The sequence below is a fragment of the Rhinatrema bivittatum genome, chromosome 4 (assembly GCF_901001135.1).
Source record: "Rhinatrema bivittatum chromosome 4, aRhiBiv1.1, whole genome shotgun sequence".
NCBI classification, from domain to species: Eukaryota; Metazoa; Chordata; class Amphibia; order Gymnophiona; family Rhinatrematidae; genus Rhinatrema; species Rhinatrema bivittatum.
In genome coordinates this window covers 22335068-22358458 of record NC_042618.1, presented here as the reverse complement: position 1 = coordinate 22358458, position 23391 = coordinate 22335068, and the positions used below count along the sequence as shown (strand labels likewise).

Genomic DNA, 23391 nt, shown 5'->3' with positions numbered 1-23391 from the left:
AGGCAGGGTGGGAGTGTCCTGAGTGTCCGGGAGAGGGGCGGGGTGGGGGAAGACCGACCCGAAGAAAGGGGGCAAGTAGAGAAAGGACCCAGAAACACACCAGGCCTGCTCTGTGTCTGGAAGAAACAAGAAAGGGCTGGGAGGAGGCAGATGGAGGAAGAAGGGAATATAGGTCGAGGACAGAGGTACATTGGGTCATTGGGTCAAAGCCTTGGTGACATTTAAAGGTGAACCAGGAGGACAGGTTGAGGACAGGTTGAGGACAGAGGTACATTGGGTCAAAGCCTTGGTGACATTTAAAGGTGAACCAGGAGGACAGGTTGAGGACAGGTTGAGGACAGAGGTACATTGGGTCAAAGCCTTGGTGACATTTAAAGGTGAACCAGGAGGACAGGTTGAGGACAGGTTGAGGACAGAGGTACATTGGGTCAAAGCCTTGGTGACATTTAAAGGTGAACCAGGAGGACAGGTTGAGGACAGGTTGAGGACAGAGGTACATTGGGTCAAAGCCTTGGTGACATTTAAAGGTGAACCAGGAGGAAGTTATGTTTGCAGTGGACTCCCGACAAGGAGCAGTGCAAATCTTGGCAAAACATAGTACCGTAGGAGTATCGAGGAGACGGAAGATGGTTTTTTGTTTTTTTTTTTGCCTCTTTGGTTACAACTTTAGTTTAACTAAAACACAAGTTTCTTTGATGAAAGGTGCGTTTCTCAGTGACCATAAGCAGTTCTACAGTATCATAATCAATAAAGGCCACGATGCACCATATCTTAAAAATGGAAGACAACACTGTATTAAAAAAAAAAAAATTCATTGGCTTGTTCTAGAGTTCCATTTTATTCCCCAAACAAGGCGTTCCAGGCCAGCAGTCATGGTGTGAATACATTTATTTTTGAGAAGTTAAAGGTGCTTTCTCTGATGTCCTGGAGGTATTTCCTGTCTAACATTACAGCCTAAATTTATAAAACAATTTAAAAAAGAAAAGGGAAGGATAATGGCAAAAAAACCCCCCCAAAAACCTACCAAAAATGTCAGGAGAGACGTGATCGCGTGCTGAGTGAGAGCCTGGGTTTTGGGGGGTTTCGATGACCTGGATTTGCAGCGTGCATCGGACCTGCCCATTCCTGGCCGAGAGCTGGCATGCAGCAACATCCGCGTTACATGGTGGGGGTGTGTCTGGGACGGAGAGGCGGAGCCAGCAGCGGCAGGTGCCATAGGTTCTGTTCAGATGAGCGGACCCGTCAGTGACAGGGATGTTAGAATCCGCACGAGCAAAAATTCCAAATTTGGTCATCTTGAAAAAGCAAAAAAAAAAAACAAAACCCAAAACTAACGGGCCGATGCAGAAAACTTCACGGGAGAGCGGGCAAGCGCCCGCTCTCCTGGGTGCACGATCCAGTAAATAAATTTATGTAAATGAGGGCCCGCGGTAAAAGGGGGCGCTAGGGACACTAACGCATCCCTAGCGCCTCCTTTTTGACAGAAGCGGAGGCTGTCAGCGGGTTTGACAGCCGATGCTCAATTTTACCGGCATCGGTTCTCGAACCCACTGACAGCCACGGGTTCGGAAAAAGGACACCGGCTAAATTCCAACCCGCGGGCAGATTTTTTTTTTTTAATTTTTGATTTTTTTTTTAAATTTTGGGGCTTCCGACTTAATGTCGCTATGATATTAAGTCGGAGGGTGTACAGAAATGCAGTTTTTTCTGCTTTTCTGTACACTTTCCCGGTGCCGGCCGAAATTAACGCCTGCCTTTGGGTAGGCGCTAATTTCTGAAAGTAAAATGTGCGGCTTGGCTGCACATTTTACTTTCTGAATCGCGTGGGCCATCAACATGAATTTGCATGTTGCGGGCGCTATTCGTTTCGGGGGGGTTGGCCGCGCATTTTCGACGTGTTATTACCCCTTACTGTATAAGGGGTAAAAACAGCGCGTCGAAAATGCGCGGCCAAACGCGGGCCAAAAGTGAGCTCTACTGGAACGCACTTTACTATATCAGCCTGTAAGTAACTTCCTCCTTGAGGTCATTGTCAGCACAGCGGGGTTTCTCATGTAGTTTTGGGCAGTCCTTACCTTGTCTCTGCACCAAAATATTCATATTGCTCTTTACCAGTTTTGTTTCTGGTTTATTCTGCTCAGGCTTTTCTCTTGTATAAACCGAATACTGCAACGTTTTGTTTACTCTGTTCCTTGTGCTGTTTACCCATGAAACAGCTTGTGTAACCAGAGTGTTAACTTTTTTTTTGTTTGGTTGTCAAGATTAGCTGGACTCGCCAACTTATCTGGCTGACCCTTTGCTTAGAGTTGAAATTAAAAAAAAACAAAAAAAAAAACCTTGGCTGCACCTTGATAGCTGTGCTAACGATTTTAGGGCATGGGCAGTACTCGTAGGGAGCAACAGTTGCCAAGGCAGTGAGCCCCCTTGGGCTGTATAGAAACAGTGGGTGGAAGGTGAAGATCTAATGTGATCGCGTTCTTCTTCCTGCAGCTCAACCTCAGCAAGCCGATCGAAGACCAGGGGCCGCTGGACGTGATCATACACAAACTCACGGACGTCATCCTGGAAGCAGACCAGAACGATAGCCAGGCCCTGCGGCTGGTTCAGGGGTTCCAGGTGAGTGCTGGAAGCCTCTGCTGGCTGGGAGTGGAAGGGGAGGCTTTTTTTTATTTTTTCTTATTAAAGACTGAGCCCTGTGGTGCCTTAAGCCTGCCAGCAAAGATCACCCACACTGCATCTGCCTAGCCTTCCTCCCTATGAGCCTTGAGCGATGCATGGGCTTCCTTTAGCTCTAGGGCCGGTTGGGTTGATGCTGTGGCACCAGCAGCATGTCCTAGAAACAGTGAGGGGGCTGGTGCAAAAAAAAGGGGCACCCAGTCTAGTGCACAGGTTTACACTGCTTCTGGAAACGCGTTTTGGACACGCTAGACTAGCACCCAATGCAGTAAGAAGATTAGCGCACTGTACTGTATCAGCCTGTTAGCCGGGTAAAATGTTTCCAGATAAGTGCCTGTGATATATTCAAAAGTAGACACTTATCTGGATAAGTCAAGAAGTTATCTGGATAAATGCCTTCATAGTAATATAGTAGATGATGGCAGAAGAAGACCTGTTGGCCCATCGAATCTTCCCAATTATTCCTGTTTGCGCTGCAAGGTTATTTCCTAGCTGCCAGCCATAGGAGCTTGACCCTCTTGTAGGATATCGCTCCTTATCCCGCGTTAGTTTTGTTTCCTCACTGCCTCGCTACCGTCCTGGGTAGATGGACCATGCAAGATTCCATACTAATGCAACACCAGCTGCCTCCCTCCCGAACTTTGCTGCAGACTTTGTAATAATTCAAACATCCGCCATTACTAGAGATGCTGTTGCCCATGCAACCAGCCGCCTAGGAACCCTCCCCCGCCCCCCATGGCCTTGCGGGACAGTACACGCCAGTCACACTGTTCTGCTATCTTGAGATTATCAACCAGTGTCACTCCAAGGTGGTTTTTCTGGTCAGCGCACAGACGTTTCTCACCCCCCCCCCCCCCCCCCCACACACACCCCTAAATCACTGATTCCTCGCACTCCTTCACATGGGTTTATTTCATGTTCCTCCGCCTTCTGTTAATTTAATTGGATTCCACAAGGGGATCTGCTTTTAGTTATCGGGCACGGAGGCTGTGGAATTCTCTGCCTATTGAAATTCATATGGAGGCAGATTATTTAAAATTCAGAAAGGCTATAAAAACTTGGGGTTTTTTAAAATCAGGTTTATCATGATTTTATTTAGTATAGGACCTTGGAATTCTGTATTTATTTATTTTTAGCTTCATTTTTTTCAGCATAATTTGGTTTTAAATGATTTTATACTGCCAATTTCTTGTTTTTGCTTCATTTGGTGATTGTGTAGTCTGCTGGAGCAAATTGTTATATGTTTTAATCGTTAAGAATGTTTTTGTGATTTATTTAATTTGCTTGTAAAAGTTTATCTCGTTTGGATAACCCGTTTGAGATGCGGCATGTTAAATTTTAATAAATGAAATGATTTGAAAAGCCCCCCCCCCAAAATGTATACTGCTCTCTTGGATTTCTGCAGCCGCGTGCATTACTCTGCACTTGACCACTTCACATTTTGTCTACACCCTCAGGAATGTCTTATTTTGTTGCAGATCTTGGAGCCAATCCTCTCAAAAAGACAAAACTTTTTCCCTCTCGCTCCTCTGCGGTATGGCTGACAAAGATACTGGGAAAAAAAAGCGGCCCAGGAATCGATCCCCGAGGCACTTCCACTAATCCATTTTCCTTTCCTCGGATTGAATTCCATTTACTACTATCCACTGCTTCCTGTCACTCAATTGCTCTCCAGTCCAGTTCACCACAACGGGGCCCGTCCCTAGGCTGTTCAGTTTATTTATGAGCCTCCTGTGTGGGGCAGTAACAAAAACCCTGCTGAAATACAAGAAAACCACCATCCGGCACACGCCCTTGATCTAATCCTGTAGTCGCCCAATCAAAGAAACTGGTCAGATACATATCACGCAATGTCTCTCTGGTAAAACCATGCTGCCTCGGATCCAGAAATCCACTGGATCCTAGATATTTCATTATCCTTTCCTTCAGTAGAGTATTCATCAGCATTCCTACTAGTAAGATAAGAGTTAACCGGTCTGTAGTTTCCGACATCTTCTCTGCTACCGTGCAGTTATCGAAAGATCTATTGAACAGAACCTTCTGCTGACCCGTCAGAACCTCTCCGAGCTCCCTTAATATTGAATGTATCCTTTTTGGCCTCGTAGTTAATCCCTATGTGACAGTGAGAGTCATCTTTCTCATGCTATCCCAAATGCATTTGCTCCAAGTCTCACAGACAGAAAGTGCATTTTAATGAGGCATCCAATTGTTATTGGGTTTTATGCTACTTAGGTGAATAATTAATTTCTAGTAGTTTTTATTGGAAACCAAAGATCAGGTTAGAGGAAATCAGGATGGGCAGGCCAGATCATCTTTGTATGCTATGGGTTCAACCATAAAACCATCACTGGGTCAGCTTGTCCCCCTGGACATGGATCTGTCTGATCACCCTATCTCCTGGATGCAATCCTTTGGGCTTTTGTATGATACCAGATAGCAATCCCTTTGAATAACAGGCCCTTGGTGATGTATATAACTGAGAAAGATGGAATCCACACACAATCTGTTCTCGTTAGCCTAGCTACCACCTCCTTTTAATCTTTTAAATGAAAATTTGAATTTTGAGCCTACATCACTACGACTGACATTTTGTTTGTAGCCATGCTACAGCAGCAAAGTCTTACAAATCGAAGCAACAAGATTGGTCTCTTCTGCTCAGAGTTGCAGCTGAGCTAGGTGTTCAAATAGGAGTCCCCTAAAACATTCACTTCCTTAGTGTTTGGGTAGGTCAAGCCCAACGAGTGAGTTATGCACCTCTGCCAGCAGATGGAGATAGAGCAAAAGCTGATGTCAAAGCTATGTAGTCCCGTGGGGTCTCTCCCTCAGCAGAGTGCCTCAGTCCAGTAGCCTTGACTGGCGTGGACCTAAATTCCAATTAGCAGTTGAAGGCTGAGAGAGGCTAGGAGGGTGAAGGCTTTAGCCCTCTCCCCCCAAAGCCAGGACCCATTCAAGGGCTGAGCTAAGGTAAAAGTTTTTAACCATAAAAAAAAAGTCAGCAACAGGAAGATAACAGGAGAAGGGTCTGTTTCCTCGGCATTCGGCTGGTCTGGTTCACGTCTCTGGGGAGTTCAGTGAGGTGAGGAGAGCGTGCAGGCACTGCGCATTGAGCAGCCATTTGTCTCGGCCCCGCTTCCAGGCATTTCCCATTTTGGCACGCAGTAGGCCGCAGGGTAGCTTCGCATGCCTTTTTGCTGCAGACCATCAGCATACTCTTGCGCGTCCGGGTGTGCGCCCATTCTCATTTCTGCGTGCAATTGGGCATTCTTCCTTCTGAAAGCACATCTTGTGCGCCCAGTTTAGGCATCTATCCTGGACGTCCAGTTTGTGCATCCAGGGGGAGAAGCGGCCTAGGCGCATGGACTTGGACGCACATTTTTTGTGTGTCCATATTAGGCACGCTTGTACGTGTGGGAAAGCTAGGCATGAGCCTTCACTGGGCTGTGCGCTTATAGCATGACACCTGCGGCAAAGAAACCTAAGTGCCTATCTATCTGTACTGCCTGTCTCATTAGAGCTATTCAGCCAGAGCTTTCTTTAAGCCTGTGTCAATATTGCCTGGATGCTTGGGGAGATTTGCCTCTTTCCGATTTTGCCAGCGATGGTCCATCTCCTTGGTCTGAGGGGAGTGGGACTGAGGGAGATACTGCAGGGGTGTCTCCACCCCTGATTGGACCGTGGGTCGAGGTCTCAGGGGATACCGGCTCGCAGGATGTCAGGTTTGGGCCTATGGGGCCTGGAACGGACCCGATCTTCTTTTCATGCGTGGAATTCTTCCAGCAATTGCAGACATTTCTGCAGGGCCGGTCTGCTGAAACAGTAGTTCCTACTAAGTTACGTTTAGTCGCTCCGAGTGCTCCTTTGCCTGTCTCCATGGTCAAATACCATAGCACAGTGCGGTCTGACAGAGTTTGAATGCAGGTGGATCAGGATGATACCGATGATGGCTGTGGGAACTCTCCTAGTGAGGAAGGGGATATTCCCCCAGATTTGGGACCATATAGAATTCTTCTGTGTTTCTTTCAGAGAGATGAGTTGCTGGATCTGATATCTCAGACCCTGAAGACCCTCGGAATGGCTGGGCCTGACTCATTGGGGATGCAGAAGGAGGATCCTATTTTGGTCACCCTGAGCAAAGCTTCTTGTTTCTTTATCCTTTTAGATGCAATCTAGAGTTTATTGATCTGGAATGGAATGCACCAGAAGCATCCTTTAAAGGAGGATGCATCTTAGCGGATTTATACCCCTTGGATCCACAGGCCAGAGAGCAGTTGCGCTTTGGTGGGTTCTGTCACGAAACGTACCGCCATCTCGGTAGAGGGAGGTGCGGCTCTGAAGGATGCTCAGGATAGGAGGATTGAGTCTATCCTGAAGCAAGCCTTTGAGGCAGTGACATTGAACTTGCAAATTGCTTCTTGTTGTGCCTTGGTAGCTCGGGCTACCTTGCGGCTTTATCAAGAGCCTGGTGGCATTGGGTCCAAATTAGGACCTATGGTAGAACCAGGGGCCACCTTCTTGGCTGATGCGGACTGTGACTTGGTACGCACAGCCGCCAGAGGAGTTGCTTCAATTATTGCGGCCAGGTGACAGCTGTGGCTGCACAACTGGTCCGCAGATACTATTTCAAAGTCTAATCTAACTAAGCTGCCTTTCAAAGACTCGCTTTTGTTTGGCAGTGAATTGGAAAAAATGGCAAGTAAATGGGGAGAGACCCAGGTCCTGCATTTGCTGGAGGATAAGAAGCCAGTTTCCTGGCCTTCTCAGGCGAGTGGTCGCTCTCAAGACTATTGACGTTTTCGGCCTTATAGGGGAGGTTCTTCCCAGAGAACCCGTCCCTTCCACAGATCTCAGTCCTTTTGCTCCCGATGTCTTCGAAAGGATACAGGTTCAGAGGCAGAGCCCTTCTGTCTTCCCAATGAAGGTTTGTGAGCTCACCTGGTGGTGTGGGAGATAGGTCGTCTATCCTAGTTTTATTACAGGTGGGCCCAGATTACTTCGGATCAATGGGTTCTTGAAGTGGCTCGGAACAGCTATACTCTAGAATTTCTTCGCATTCCTCCAATTGCCTTCATGGTCTCTCCATGCAACTCCCCTCAGAAGAGGGTAGAAGTGGAAGTGACATTACAACAGTTGTTGATTCTGAAAACTGTGATCCCTGTTCTTGAATTGCAATGAAATATGGGCCCTTTTGATGTGCCCAAGAAGAGAGAGTTGTTTCGGCTCATACTGGATCTCAAGGGCATTAACAGACATCTATGAGACATGCATTTCAGGATGGAAACTGTACGCTCTGTCATAATGGCAGTTCTCTGGATCTGACGGAGGTGTATCTGCATATTCCCATCCAGCAGGAATATCAGTGGTTCCTCCAATTTGCCATCCTAGATTGTCATTACCAGTTATAGGCCTTATCTTTCGGATTAGCCACAGTGCCCAGGACCTTTTCTAAGGTCATGGTAGTAGTAGTAGCGGCCCTTCGCAAGGAGGGCATTCTAGTTCACCCTTATTTGAATGACTGATTCGAGCCAAGACATTGGAAGAGAGTCTTCGCATTTCCCACAGGGTGGTTTTCTTGCTACAGGAACTAGGCTGGGTGGTGAATCTGGCCAAGAACAATTTGCAGTCATCCAGGCCCTAGAATATCTCGGGATTCGATTTGATACGAGACAGGGCAGAGTGTTTCTGTCGGAGTCTCAGATCCTCTCGTTGAAGCTTCGAGTCCGATGCCTGCTGAGCTCTGTTCGTCTGACTGTGTGGGCTTATTTGCAAAGATTGATGGCTGCCACATTAGAAGTGGTTCCCTCTTCAGTGTGCCTTGCTCTCCCAATGGAGTCCGCAGTTGCAGAACTATGTGGTAAGGCTGCTCTTTCCGTTAGAGGATGATGCCAGATTGGTTGGTACTCATGATAGATGCGAGCCTCCAGGACTGGGGGACTCATTGTCAGGAGTTTGTGGTGCAAGGGCACTTGAATGCAGTGAAGCGGCAGTGGAACATCAACAGACTGGAGGCATGAGCAGTTCAGTTGGTGTGCCTGCTGTTCGCTGAGCAGCTAGAGACTTGGGCAGTCCAGATAATGTCTGACAATGCAACAACAGTGGCTTACATCAATCATCAGGGTGGAACCAAGAAACAAGTATGAGAGGAGATAGATGCACTCATGATATGGCTGGAGCAGCATCTCCTAAGCATATCCATCTCTCACATTGGCAGAAAGGACATTATCAGAGCCAGTTTTCTCAGCTGGAGAAGGTTGGACCCAGGAGAATGGGATCTGGTGGATGAGGCTTTTCAGCTCCTGGTGGACCGCTGGGGCCTATCGCATCTAGACCTGTTGGCAAACTTCAACAGTGCAAAAGTTCCATGCTTCTTCAGTCACAGGCAGGACCCAAAAGTGATAGGCTTAGACTCTCTCGTTCAGGGGTGGCCACGTGGTGCCCTGCTGTATGCTTTCCCGCCTTGGCCTTTGATAGGCAGGCTAGTATAGAAGATTGCAAGTCAAACCAACACTGTCCTTTTAGTGGCTCTGAATTGGGCTTGAAGGCCGTGGTACGCCAATCTCCAGCGACTTCGGGTGGGTAGTCCCCTCTGGCTACCAACTCGGATGGATCTGTTACATCAGGAGCTCATTCTGCACGAGGATCCAGGTCAATTCTGTCTTACGGTTTGGCCATCAAAAGGGCTCAGCTGTTGAAGCTCAATTATTCACCTTCTGTAATTTCCACTCATCTTCAGGCCTGGAAATCTTCAACTTTTTTAGCTTTTGTTAAGAGTTTGGAGGGTCTTTGAGGCCTGGTGTTCTGAGCAAGATACTCAACTGCTCAAGGTGGATATTCCTTTGATTTTGGAATTTTTGCAGGATGTCTTGCTTAAGGGTTTGGCCCTTAATACCTTGAAGATTCAAGTTGCGACATTGGCTCGGTATGGGGAAAAGTCAGTGGAAGGCTTTGTCTTCCCATCCAGATGTGTCCCATTTCTTACGGGGAGTTAAACAACTTCGCCCCTCATTGTGGCTTCCAGTGCCTTTGTGGGATCTTAACTTGGTCCTCAGGTTCTTGGCAGGTCTGACTTTTTGACCAGTGCTTACTCTTTCCTTGCGGCTTCTTACTTTGAAGACAGTTTTTCTGGAGGCAATCTGTTCAGCTCGTCGGGTCTCTGAGCTGCAGGCTCTTTCCTGTCGTGAGCCTTTTCTCTGTATGACTCCAGGTGCAATTCAGCTTCGGACTGTGCCTTTTTGCCTAAACTGATTTCAGACTTTTGTTTGAATCGTGGGCGGAGATTTGTTACCGCCTGCTGAAATTTGCTGAGCAGCAACAAGGTAATCTTTGCACACCTTCTCCAAGCATTATCATTTGGATGTTAGAGCTAGGGAGGATGCCACTTTTGCACGGGCAGTTTTGACTGGGCTTCTGGCAGCCTCCCACCCTTTTTGGGATTAGCTTTTGTACATCCCATTCGTTGGGATTGACCTACCTGAATGTTAAGGAAGGAGAAATTACTACTTACCTGATAATTTCCTTTCCTTTAGTCAAGTCCAGACCCACCCTCGGCTGCTGGATTTGGATTTTGTGGTTAGCCTTCTTAGCGCGAGAGCTGCAAAGTATGATTCCTACTCTTCGTTGATAACTTGTAAGCGGCTTCTCTAGCTCAGTGTTCCGGTTGGTTGAGAAACATGAATGGCTTCCTGTTGCTAATAATATTCAAGTTTAATCAGGTTTGTCCACAGTTTGGCTTTTCCAGAGAATACTGGCAGGCTGATGTCGGGGCAGAACTATATACCCGTGACGTCAGCTTTTGCTCCGTCTCCATTTGCTGGAGACTGATTGACCTACCCTTCACTAAAGGAAAGGAAATTATCAAGTAAGTAGTAATTTCTCCATTTTCTGTAATGATTGGAAAAAAAATACCCCAAAGGCAAAAGAATAGCAGAGAATAAGCAGATTTGTCTTTTAAAGATATTCCCCTTCTCACTTTGCTAATTCTGACTGTGTGCCTTTTACGTGTACCTCTGTGTTGAAATCATCGCTTTGTCATGCTGGCTGACCCCCTTTGGCATTGAGGCCAGAGTCTGAGCTGCATCCCGCACACTTGTCATGCGTGACAGACTTGCATCCCCCTGCTTAAGCACCAGGGCAAGCTGTCCCGCAAGAAGTAGAGTGCAAAGGAAGGATGGGACAGAAATGAGAAAAGCGTGCAGGGGTTACTACCCTTAGCAGAAGGCATGGAGATTACTACCCTTAACCAATAAGCCTTGATGCTTTTAACACAACTGCAACACTGCTGCCCGCTTAGACGTCCAGAGAACAGAAATGAAGAACTGCTGGTGCAGCAGTTACTAACCTTAACAGATGCTCCCCGCAGGGGGATAAAGAGGAATTGGATTCAGACAACAACCAAAGGCCCCGACTTCTACGTCTAGGATACCAATACATAGACATAAGGGGAAAAGCACAGGACTGCTTCTTTGGCCAAGTCCTAAAGGAAACGAAGAAAGCGTGCATGGGGATAAGTTGCTGGTACGGCAGTTACTACCCTTAGCAGAAAGCATGGAGATTACTTCCCTTAACCACTAAGCCTTGATGCTTTTAATGCAACTGAAACATTGCTCCCCGCTTCAACGGCAGGGGAAAAGGGGAATTGGATTCAGACAACCAAGAGGGCCCCGATTTCTACAGCCTGGGGTACTGATATGCAGATATAAGGGGAAAAAGCACAGGACTGCTTCTACGGCCAAGTCCATAAGCAAAGCACGTCAAGCAGCGCTGCCTGAATTTTCAAAAAAGCTCATCAGCCAGTAAAAATTGTCACTAGCTGAAATTTTGATAGGTATCATAAGGTTTGGGGATAACTGCACAGAGCGACAGTTACTACTCTTAAGAGAAATATGGGAGTAACCTGCACAGAGTGGCATTTACTACCTAAAGCTTGCTGGGCAGACTGGATGGACCATTTGGTCCTTTTCTGTCATCATTTCTATGTTTCTATGGGAACACGCAGAGTGCATCCTTAAGATTTCCCCGCAGACGTGCGGGGGAAGAGGAGGAATGGACTTGCTTGCAGCTGACGTGGGCCCAGCCAGGCGCAGTGGGCCGTGAAAAGGAAAAGCCTTAAGTGCGTCTCTGATTAGCTGAATCTTCGTTATCTTCGGAACAGGTCCAGTGCACACTCATTGTCCTGCCGAGTTGGCTTTGTGAAAGCTGTCACTTGGATTTATACCAGGCTTCCTCCGAAGAAACTAGTGACTTTGACCTTATTCTTACCACTGACCTGTTGCATTGTTGCTCCGGGATTTGTGCCTAGATTAGAATAATTTATTATGTGCGTCTTGCTCCTGCCTTCAGGATGGACCCGCGTGTGGTTTCCTGTAGCGAAAAAAAGCAAATGTGGTACAGTCCAATGGTAAAAACAGAGTTTCTCCATGGAGGGCGTGTTATGAAATGGTGCTAACAGCCTGGGGAATAATCAGGGCATCCGTACTTTAGCTGCAACTTTTTCTGAGACCCTCCCCATGCGTCCGGGAAGAGAAGCTCTCTTCCTCATGCACCGTATCCACGTCTGGTTCACAGGATGTCCATGGTGGTTACGTAGGACGTGGACGTTACATGCTGTGGCTCCAGCTTACGGACAGTTCTCATGTAGTTTTGTTTGTTTGGGGGTTTTTTTTTGTTATTGTTTATCCTAAAACAGAACCCCATTTGTGGCACTTGGAGACCGGATTTGGTCCATCCCAGGCACCTGTTGGACAGAGGCCGAACTGGTAAACAGAAATAAAATGAGTCTGCTGGGGTTTTGGCTAGAACCAGGATAAGGTGAAGGATGGGGACTGTACTGCTGCTGCTACTACTACTAGCACCATCACCACCACCACTTGACATGCGCTGAACACGTAAGAGACAGTCCCTGCTCAGTAGAGCTTACAACCTAAAGAAGGCAAAGAGGCTTTGAGGATGTCATTTATCAAGAGCACGGTTAAAATCAATAAGGCTGGGAGTGGGATAATCAGGAGTTAATATATAATAGGCTGTTTTACAAAAGGCTTCCTTCTTCGGTATGAGCAGGTTTGGCACTTCCTGTTTGAGTTAATCACGAATATCCTCAGGACAAGGCTATTTTACAGGTGTGTTTGTCAGGGGTCCAGAATCCAGTATTAACTCTCAGTAAATGCTCTATCCGGAGACTGGGGGGTATTCTAAAATGCGGTCGCTTTTGGCATTTTACAGCAAAGGGGAAGGGTGTGTGGCAGTTCCTGCGAAGAAACATCCCAGTTTGGAAAAAAAATGGGAGGTGATCCCAGGGAGTTTAAGGCTGTGTGCCCCAGCCTGCGAAGATAGCTTGCACTGCAGCGACATAAACGGATACAGCCTTATCACCGAGCCAGCTCCGGGGGTTTCTCAGCCTCTCCTTCGCACTGCGACGGCGCAGGTTCTGCGCGGCCAGCCTGAAGGGACGTAGCGCTTTGCTGTCATTGGAATTATACTGAGCTCCGTACCCACGAACACAAAATCCAGCGAAACCGAGTACCTCCCTTTTCTGTCTTGGGCAAAGCGTTTTGGTGGTTCTCGGACCCGCCCCTCGCCTCCCCCCGCCGTTATCAGTGAGCTGCGTACGCCGTAGCAGTGGTGGTCTCTGACAGGGCCCGAGAGGGCACCCATAGTGTTGGGTCTAAGAAAAAAATGGAGCTCATTTGTTTTTGTTTTTGTAACTTTCTCAGACTTGTCGCATTCCTCATCTTTCTCTGGGCTTCCAGATCAGTCAGAACCGGGTTTGGGATCTGGCATTATGAGCTTGTATTTGCATCTACCGGAGATTTTTTTGTTGTTGTTTTGTTTTCTACTACTGCTGCTACTACTACTACTTAGCATTTCTATAGCGCTACACCCTTCCCTACTTACTCTAGTGCTATGGTCCTTGGCCAAGGGTGTTCTGGAGAGGGAGGGGTGTCCGTGTCCATGCACCCAGACCCTGCAGTCATATGTCCTAAATCCAGCCACTGGGGGTCGCCTTTTGAGCGACTCGGGTTCCTTCCCTCCCACCCAAGGGCTGTGAACGCTCTCTGCAGATTCCCTGGCCGATCTTGGGAGTGGAGGACCAGAGCCGGGAATTACGTAGTAAAATGACAGCAGAAAAAGGCGCCAGTGGCCCATCCAGTCTGCCCAGCAAAGTGGGTTTTTTGTTTTTTACATTTTTTTCTTTTAGGGCAGTAACTGCTGCTCCGTACGTTTCCCAGGGCCAGCCGACCAGGAGATGATTCTTGTGGCCTCTGTTGGAAACAGGATGCTGGGCTTGATGGACCCTTGGTCTGACCCAGCACGGCAATGTCTTATGTTCTTAAGTAACTCTGGCAACCGTTATTTTGAGGCCTTGCCAAACAAAGCCCTTGAAATGTTCTTCGGTATCCTCCCAGTGCAGGATAAAGGCGATTTTATTTATTCGGTCTTTCAGTTAGATTGCAGTGCAGGTTTGTTCGTCATAACAGGTTTTTTAAATTATTATTAATACGTTAAGGAATTGCGGAATATAAGATTGGTAAGTTATAAATAAAATAAGTTAATTCTTTGGACCTGGTTAAATAAGGGCAGAAGGAAGGAGATGAGACCCTGTAAAGTCCTTGCATGTGTGTGCGCTATTGATTGTCGCGCTCTCCGAAGTTGCCAGTTTTATGATTTGCTAAATCTGGCAGCCTTCCCTTTCTCAAGGCAAAAGGGGAGAGGCAGAGTCACCTGTTAATATGGTCACTTAATGGACTGACAGGTAAATATAGTATCGCCTGACACAGGACCCGCGAGGTAGATTTTAAAAGCGTTGCTCGCGCAAAAACTGCCATACACGCACGCACGCGGGCCGTGCGCAGGTAACGCGAATTTTAAGAAGACACGAAGCACGCCCGCACGTAACCTTGCGGGCGTCGAGAATAAGGCGGGTGGAAAAGGGGGCGGGGCATGGGCGTTCCAGGGCAGGGCTGAAGGCTGACGCGCATAACTCCAGATTTTAGAAAAGCCGACCGTGGCGCGCGTCATCCGCGTTTAACTTCGCCGCAGGTCCTGAGGAGGAGCAAGTCTGGAGATCTTGAATTTTAGGGCTTTCAGCACAGCGTGAGGGTTCGGGGGTCAAGCGGGGGGTGGCTTACAGGATTTAAAAAAAAAACAAAAACCCAGAGGGGTCTTGAAGACTTCAATCTCATCAGGACAGACAGGTGGACTAATTGGAAAAACCGGTTTTTCCCCCCTCGCGCGAGCAATGTCTTAAAAAGCCTCTGAAACCCCATCAGGAAATACGCACGGGTCATTCACATGAGCCGCTTCTTAATATTACGCGCGTGCACGCCTACGCGACGGCAGGGGCATTTTAAATGATAACGCGCGTGCACGATGGGAAATTGCATAGCATCTCCGCTCGCACTCCGACACGCGTGTCTATGGGCTCACGCGTGTTCCCCTTTTAAACTTAGCCAGTTAATGGGGAGGGATGGTGTTACTGAGTATAAATACGTAACCGTTCTCTGTCAAACGCAGGATTAAACTTTGGACCTTTGAAGCTCGTAACGGCTGACATCATTTTGAAAGGTTAATAAAAATAATTTAACGTAAATTTACTCCAATCCCCCCCCCCCCCCGCCCCCGTGTATCAGTGTCAGCTCTGCAGGCCCGGTGAACAGGAAGACCAGGATAGTGGGGGTGAAGGCAACGTTACGTTCGCCAGGCTCCGTTCTCCGTAGCTCCTCTCCCGCTTCCTGGAGACCGTGCGCCCTTAGATGTCCCAGGAATTCTGTTCGTATCTGATCCGGCAGGAAGTCTTTTTTTTTTTTTGCTGATATTCCATCTGCCTGAAACTTGTCTAAAAGCAGAAGCAGTGACCCAGGCAAAACTTGTCTAAAAGCAGAAGCAGTAACCCAGAAAAAAACAAACTGTGTGGGATTACCAGCAGTGTCCAAAACGGGGACGAACACCTGTCCTATCTCTGACTGATCAGCCCCCTCCAGAGAATTGTAACCCAGCCAAACTGATTGGTGAAAAATCCCGAAATGCAAACACAAAATCCCCAAACAAATGATATTTAAAAGCACCTCAGCATGGCTGTACAGCGGTGCGGGGATGGCAGTGAGGGACCAGAAACTGAAGCCCAGCAAACCTTTGGGCTGTATTTATTTATTTATTTATTTATTTTTCAAAACGTTTTTCACTCCAGATACAACCTCCAGGTGCCTCTGTGGTTATTTGTTTTTGTCTGGGCAGTTTCCTCCTGCTTTTGTTCTTGGGGCTCAGTCAGAACCAGGACTGGGAGCTTTCCTTCATTCACAGCTACTAAGGGATTCCCCCCCCCCCCCCAGCTGTACTCCAGTCACTGCAACAACAACAGTCCCCTGCTGAGGGCCACGTGCCAGGGCCACTTCTGGAACCTTGCAGTCACGGGGCCCTAAATCTGGTAACTCGGGGGTGGGGGGGGGGGTGGAGAGGTGTCTGTTTCCTAAAATAGAAACATAGAATGTGACGGCAGGTAAAGACCACGCGGCCCATCCACATCTCTTGCTCAGCTTTCTGTCCTTCGGGGATCTTCCGCGGTGGTCCCCTGGCTCTTCTTGAATCCTGATAACCGCCCTGGTCTCCCCCCACCTCCAGAGGGAGCCTGTTCCACGCGTCCCCCACACCTTCCGTAAAGAAATATTTCCTTACATCACTCTTGACTTCTACCCCTTTCCCCCTCGTCCCAGGACCCCTCATTCCTTTCTATTGAAAGAGACCTGTTTCCTATGCATTTATTCCTTGGGAGATGTTTACATTTTTCTGTCACATCACCCCTTTCCCTCCTTTCTTCTAGGCCATGCCTGCTTAGATCTTTCACTCTGTACCCATTTGCTTTATGATGAAGACCCTTCACCGTTTTAGTAGCTGCTCCCTGGACTGATTCTATTTGGTTTATGTTCTTTTGAAGGTGCAAGTCTCCAGGATTGCACACTGTACTCCGAGTGAGCTCTCACCAAAGATTTATACAGAGGCAGCATCATCTCTCCTTTCCTGCCGACAAATCCTCCCTTCGTGTAGCTAAAGATCCTGCTGGCCTTTGCTGTCACTTCGTCTACCTGTTTGACCACCTTAAAATCAACAGGTATGATCAGCCCCGGATCACGTTCTTTTTTTATGCAAGAAGAGCTTGACCACCTGTACTGTACTGCTTGCTCCCTTGGGTTTTTTGCAGCCCAAATGCATGATCCTACAATTCTTATGACTAAATCTTAATTGCCAGAACCTAGACCGTTCCTCAAGCTTCACTAGATCCCTCTTCATTTTTCCATACCTTCCAGAGCGTTCTACCCTGTTGTACAATTTGGTGTCATCTGCAAAGAGGCAAATCCTTCCTGATAGCCATTCTGAAATATTTCTTCTGAAAATGTTAAGCAGAAGTGGACTGAGGGCTGATCCTGCAGTATTCAGAGTCAACTCCATTCACCACTATCCTTTGTTGCCTCTCGCTCAGCCAGTTTCTAACCCAGTCAGTCACTTTAGGGGCCCCATATCCAGGGCGTTCAGTTTGTTTATAAGTTGTCTATGTGGCACCATATCAAAGACCTTGCTGAAATCCAAGTGCACTGCATTTAGCGCTCTTCCCTGATCTAACTCTCTGGACACCCAGTTAAAGGAATGTATTGGATTCAATTGACAGGACCTAACTCTGGTAACACCTTGCTGCCCCAGATACTATAATCCATTGGATTCCAGAAACTCTGATCCCGTATCCCTGGATTCCAGAAATGCCTGAATTTCTAAAGGGTATTGAGGCTTTAGAAAATCGGATTTAGCATGGATATTTTGCTGCCGACAATGACGCTCTCCCATCCCTTTCATTGGTCTGCAGCCCCTTTGTCCCATCCCCTGAAAGTCAGATACAGCCTCTCGGGGATAATTTCTCCCCCTGTCCTGCAAGTGAGTGAAGCTGCCTTCCAGGCACCCTTACCTCCTGACGCCCAATGTCAGAAGTGGTCACTCCTGGTTGATTTCACACCTGCCCCCTTCCCCCCTTCCCCCTCCCCCCTGAACATGTGACAGGCTTCCCCTCTGGGATGAACCCTTCCCAGACCCCCCTCCCCCCCTCCCCTCGCTTACCCACCTCAAAAGTAATTGATGATGGGAACATGGAGTGCCCTTCCATCCTGCCTTACTGGTGTCAACTGAAGAAAGGGTGCCCGATGAGGTCAAACCCATCTTCACCCTGCCCATGTGAGAGAGAAACACACAGGGGCTGGTTTAGCCATTCGGAGGCGAAGAAGGGAGTCCAACGGGAGGGCTAAAGCAAGAAGTTAAGCATCGTCTCCCAAAGTGTAGTGAAGCTTTTGTGTTAGCCTGTGGGTTAATCCAGATCACATGGCTTGAACATGATTTGGGATAACCATGTGAAGACTTGAGCTGGTCTGCATGCATTTGTGTAATGGAGGAATAGCCTAGTGGTTAGAGCACCGGGCTATGAAACCAGGGAAGCCAGGCTTCAAATCTCTCTTCTGCTCCTTGTGACCTTGGGCAGGTCACTTTACCCTCCATTGCCTCAGGTACAAACTTACAGGGTCACTCATCAAAATGCGTTATGGCGTTAACGCCCAAGATAACGGCATAACCCATGCGATAGTCGCGGTACTGCATGGCGCGAATGCAGATTTTTGAAAGGGACAGGATAGGGAAGGCATTTGTGTGGGATTAATGAAAATAAGGGGCATTATCACACTGATAAATAGCGTGCATTACTCTATCGCATGCTTTTAACGCCAGAAATAACTACACCTTTTTCCCTGGCATTGAGCTGTGCAATATGCCCGAAACGGCCGTAATGCAATTTGCGTTAAAGATTGCGTTTCTGGGCTTGGGGAGTGGAGTGGAGAGAGAGCCTCTGGGGAGGCCTTCACAGTATTCAACTATTTATAGCACTATAAGAGGGCCAGCTGATAACTCGAGGTGAGGTTTTGGTGGTGGTTTAGAGTTTTGGGGCCAGTTTGACCTGCAGAGTGAGACGTAGGAACAGCACAGTACACCTCGGTGAAGATTTGACGTCATTTGGAGTGAGGAAAGTCTCACAAAGATGAGATTAAGCTAAGGCGAGAGAACACTGTGGAAATCTCATCTTTGTGATATTTATAGTGATATAAATAGCTGACTACCATGAAGGCCTTACAAAGAGTGTCTCTTTCTCTCTCCCACACACACATAAGAAATGCCTGTCTGGGCATTTCACAGCCTGCAAAGTGAAAATCTCACGGGCGCGATAAATTTTACGTGCATTGCGATAAAATATCTGTGCGAAGCGCTAAAATAGCGCACGGTGCGGTAACTGTAAAATTAACATAGCCACGCCCCCTTTGCTTATCACAGGCGTTATTCATGCAAACTTTATAGCACTTTGATGAATCTAGGCCTTAGATTGTGAGCCCTCTGCGGACAGGGAAATACCCACAGTACCTGAATATAATTCCATTTTGAAGTGGGTGAAAAGTGTCATCCTAAAAAAAAATTAAGAATAAATAAAATAAATGTGTCCGTAACTCAGCTCATTTAAGTATTCTCTGCGTTAGTTCAGGAATTTTTATTTTTCCTTAACGCTGATGTGTATTACTGTGCATTAAGGCCCTTTTATAAAATAGATCAGCGGGAATCACTGTTGCATGGCTGGAGCTCCCCATCTCCCCCCCAAGGGCCCTCCGCAGCACGGCCAGCCCAGGGAACAGACCTGACCTGGAAACTCTAGCTGGGTCCTACCCAGGAGCTGCCAGGGCAGCCTTTACTCTGGATTTCTGTTTCAGGATTTCAGCACTTCTGGACATGGGTTATGTCTTAAGTGAGCATGCGTAATGGACCTTTATTTATTTCTTTACAAGCCGTTAAGCCCGTTAAAACGGGCTACATCCCTCTGTCTCTCACCTCCCCCTCATTCTCTCTCCCCTACCTCCCTCCCACCCACTCACCCACTCCTCCCCAGCCTCCCTCTCCTCTCACTCAGTCCCTCCCTCCCACTCAGTCTCACTCACTCCCTCCCCCTCTCTCCCTCACACTCAGTCCCACTCACTCTCCCTCAGTCCCACTCCCTCCCTCCCTCAGTCCCACTCCCTCCCTCCCTCTCATCAGTCCCTCCCCCTCACTCAATCACTCCCTCCCACTCTCTCTCTTCGTCCCTCCCACTTAGTCCGTCCCTCCCTCCCTCGCTACTGGCCGCTGCCGCTACCGCCGCCGCCCGCTGCCGCTACCGCCGCCGCCGCCCGCTACCGCCGCCACTGCCGCCCGCCGCTACCGCCTCCGCCGCCGCCCGCTACCGCCGCCGCCCGCTACCGCCACCACCGCTGCCGCTACCGCCGCCGCTACCGCCCGCTACCGCTACCGCCGCCGCTGCCGCCCGCTACCGCTGCCCGCTGCCGCTGCTACCACCGCTGCCGCCATGTTTTTTGGTTTTTTTTGACGCTGCCTAAGACTGACGTGCTCGCCCGCACATGCGCAGTAGAGCTGCTCTCTACTGCGCATTTGTGGGCACGTCGGTCAAGCTTCATTTATATTTCTTTATTTTTCTGTTAATAATTTTACTCTTTGGTGTTGTGATGCGGTCGGTGTTTGATATGTTGTGTGAAGGGTGAAGCGTTGGTGCCATGTACACGAGTTTTGGTAAAACCCTTTCAGAGAGACTTTTTTTTTGGCTGCTATCTCGGGGTGCTGCAGTGGTCCATTTTCAGACTATTTGCTTTGGGACAGATACCCGTGGACTTGGCACCATGTATCAAAGGCAAAGTACACCTGTGCTGAGGCTTTGTAACTTGTCTGCTTTTTTTTGTGTGTGTGTGTGTGTGTGTGTGTGTGTAGATTTTTCTTTTTAATGGAAGATAACGCGCATGGGACTTTGAAAATGCGATCTGTACGCGTTTATTTTCTGGTCCCGCCCAAAACGCGACCCCGGGAATGCCTCCCCCTAAATGTGGCCAAAGTGCTCGCCTCGTGCAAGCTTCGCATGTAACTTTTAGCTGTATCATGGGAGCGGAGCAATCGGACAGCCAATTTATTTTTATCCTTATGAATGGCTTTAAGAACCGTTCTGTAAAATGCAGTTTGGTTTTGAATTTCATGTATTATAAGTTTTGCATACGTTTCCCTGGAATAAAAATCTCAGTAGGGGCTTTCCAGTTTTGAAAAATCCTCCTTATGTGGTTGCTTCTTTGTTCAGTGTCTTGTAAGCTTTTGGTTTTTTTTTTTTCTCTGTGGTCATTGCTACCTGATCTGCTCTTTGACTTCCATTCATGTTTGCCTGATTCTTACAGCATGTCTCCTCCTTTTTTGGCATATGATCGGTTTGGTGTGTTCGTTCCGTATATAGAACGAATGTGCTGGGTTCATTTGCCACACTTTTATGGTTGTAAAACTAACTTGCCTTTTTTTTTTTTTTTAATTAAATGACTAATGTATCTCTTGGCTGACGTGTCAGAACTGGCTGTACACCAATCAGAGATGTCCGGTCTAGTCAGGGCCTCCTTTTGTGTGTTTGTTTATAGAATTTATAGCCTGCTGATCCACAAATCTCAGCAGAGAACAGGTAAACATACATAATATCGTATCCCATAGAGCAAAGCACACAGACAGTATAAAGATGGTCTTGGCCTAGTACAGAGTCAGTCTAATCTAAAGCTCATGAAAAATAATTCAGCATCCTCACCAAAGCCATCTAACCTCCCCACATTGATTCTCGGGATGTCCTTCTGCCCTGATAAGCAGAAGACTTGTCTTCTTTGCCAACTGTGGACACTTAGTACCTTCCCACACCTGTTCATGTAGGACTGCAATGCTGCTATCACTGGACGCCAGCTGCCAGATGTGTCTGCAGTACCTGCTCAGATACCGAGCACCCTGAGGGTGATCCCCTCACGCGATTTCAGCTTTTCCTGCTTTTCTGCGTCCCCTCAGGCGTAGGACTATGGAATTTGTCGTCCGTGACCTTTTTTTTTTTTTTTTTTTTTTTAAAATAGTGAGATTAATACTTAATGTATGATATCGGAATCCAATAGGATGATCGTCTTTCTGGTACACAGGAAGCAGCTTACGTGTGCTGGATGTACCATTCTAAGATTACAGCAAAGGCTGAGTCACCCGTCCCTGTCTCAGTATTTTTCAGGCATTTTCATGCTTGCAGATTGGGTATTGTATGTTCGGAGAAGGCAGAGGACTGGCTGAGTGTATTTTATTGCCAGATGTGTGAATATAATTGACATATTATAGACCTCCAAGGCGGTATTCTACAAACAAAAAGGTTGCCGTTTATATAAGCGACAGCATTTGCAAGCATGGATACCTTTCAGAAATACCATCCTTTCTCCTTCACTTCCGAATCTCATCTGAGCCCTGCATTGCTGTGAATTTTTAAATTTTATTCATGAGAATTATTCCAAGCCATGTCTGGGCCCTTGTTAATGGCATCGGGCTGGATTGTGAGTGTTTGACTTAAATGCTGCTCTCTGACCTTCCAGAAGAGCGCGGCTTCATTTTCCTGCCACGTGCCCAGCCGGGACTCGGGGGGTGGTTACAAACTCCAGTCCCTCGCAGCCGCCTCAGGTGTTGCTGTCCCTTCTGCCACCAGGTGATGGCAGTTTAAAAATTCAGCAGTGACCCCCATCCCTGATGGGCCAAGCACATTTATTTATTTATTTATTTCGGGTTTTTATATACCGGCATTCGAGAACGCAGTCCCATCATGCTGGTTCACATAAAAAACAAGGGTGCATCGTAAACAAAACTAAAACAATGGTGCGGAAAAAGGCAGTTACATATAACAGGGAGAATAGAACTTGGCAGAGAGAGAAGAGAAAGGACAGGTTATTAATTCAAACATGTAAACAATAGTGTAAAATAATATACAAATTCAAACATGATAGTTAGTCATGGTGTATGTGAAGATGAGGATTGGCGTGGAAGAGATGGATCAGTTTGAGTCCGGGAATGCTTGTGTGAATATCCATGTCTTTAGTCTTTTTTTGAAGGTTGAGATGCATGTTTCCAGTCTGAGGTTTGAGGGGATGGAGTTCCATAACGGTGGAATGGCTGTAGAGAATGCCCGATCTCTTAGTGTGATGTGTCTGGTAGATTTGGACGGTGGTACCTGTAGCGATCCTTTGTATACATCTCTTGTTGGTCTTGATGAATTATGTAGTCGGAGAGGGATCTGTAGGTCGATGGGAGCCAGTAGGTGGATATTTTTGTATGTGGTAAGGATGGCCTTGTATATTATTCTAAAGTGTATAGGTAACCAATGGAGGCTCTTTAGGATGGGGGTTATGTGATCCCTTCTCCTGGAGTTTGTCAGTATTCGTGCAGCTGCATTTTGTACCATCTGAAGCTGTTTAGTATAAGAAGCGGGAAGACCAAGTAGGATGGTGTTACAATAGTCTAATTTTGAAAAAATGATTGCTTGCAGGATGGTTCTGAAATCTTGGGCATGGAAAAGAGGTCTAATTCTTTTCAGCACCTGTAGTTGGTAGACACATTAGAAGCTAGAACCAGGACGGAGCTCAGAAACAATTGCAACTAGTTTCGCCTTGAAAATTGGGTCAGTGTTAATAGGTAAAATGTACCAGTGGTCCTTGAACATTTTAAAACTATAAACTTTCCCAAGCCTTGGCTCTGGCAGCCCAAGAAGCTCTCATCTCTGCATTTTACTGAGTGCGTGTTCTGGCAGGCTGCACGTGAAGGGTTTCTTTAATGTTTGGGGTGGGA

General features: G+C 47.4%; 1 protein-coding gene across 1 annotated transcript in view; it reads left to right on the top strand.

Moving 5' to 3' along the window:
• The first annotated feature begins 1086 nt into the window (after nucleotides 1-1086).
• LOC115089274 (inositol-tetrakisphosphate 1-kinase-like) overlaps nucleotides 1087-23391 on the top strand; it is a 96537-nt gene continuing 74232 nt past the window's right edge. Inside the window, exons 1-2 of the mRNA XM_029597395.1 lie at nucleotides 1087-1209; nucleotides 2491-2616. Of these exons, the coding sequence (XP_029453255.1) occupies nucleotides 1087-1209; nucleotides 2491-2616 (249 nt within the window). The remainder of the gene's footprint in view (nucleotides 1210-2490; nucleotides 2617-23391) is intronic.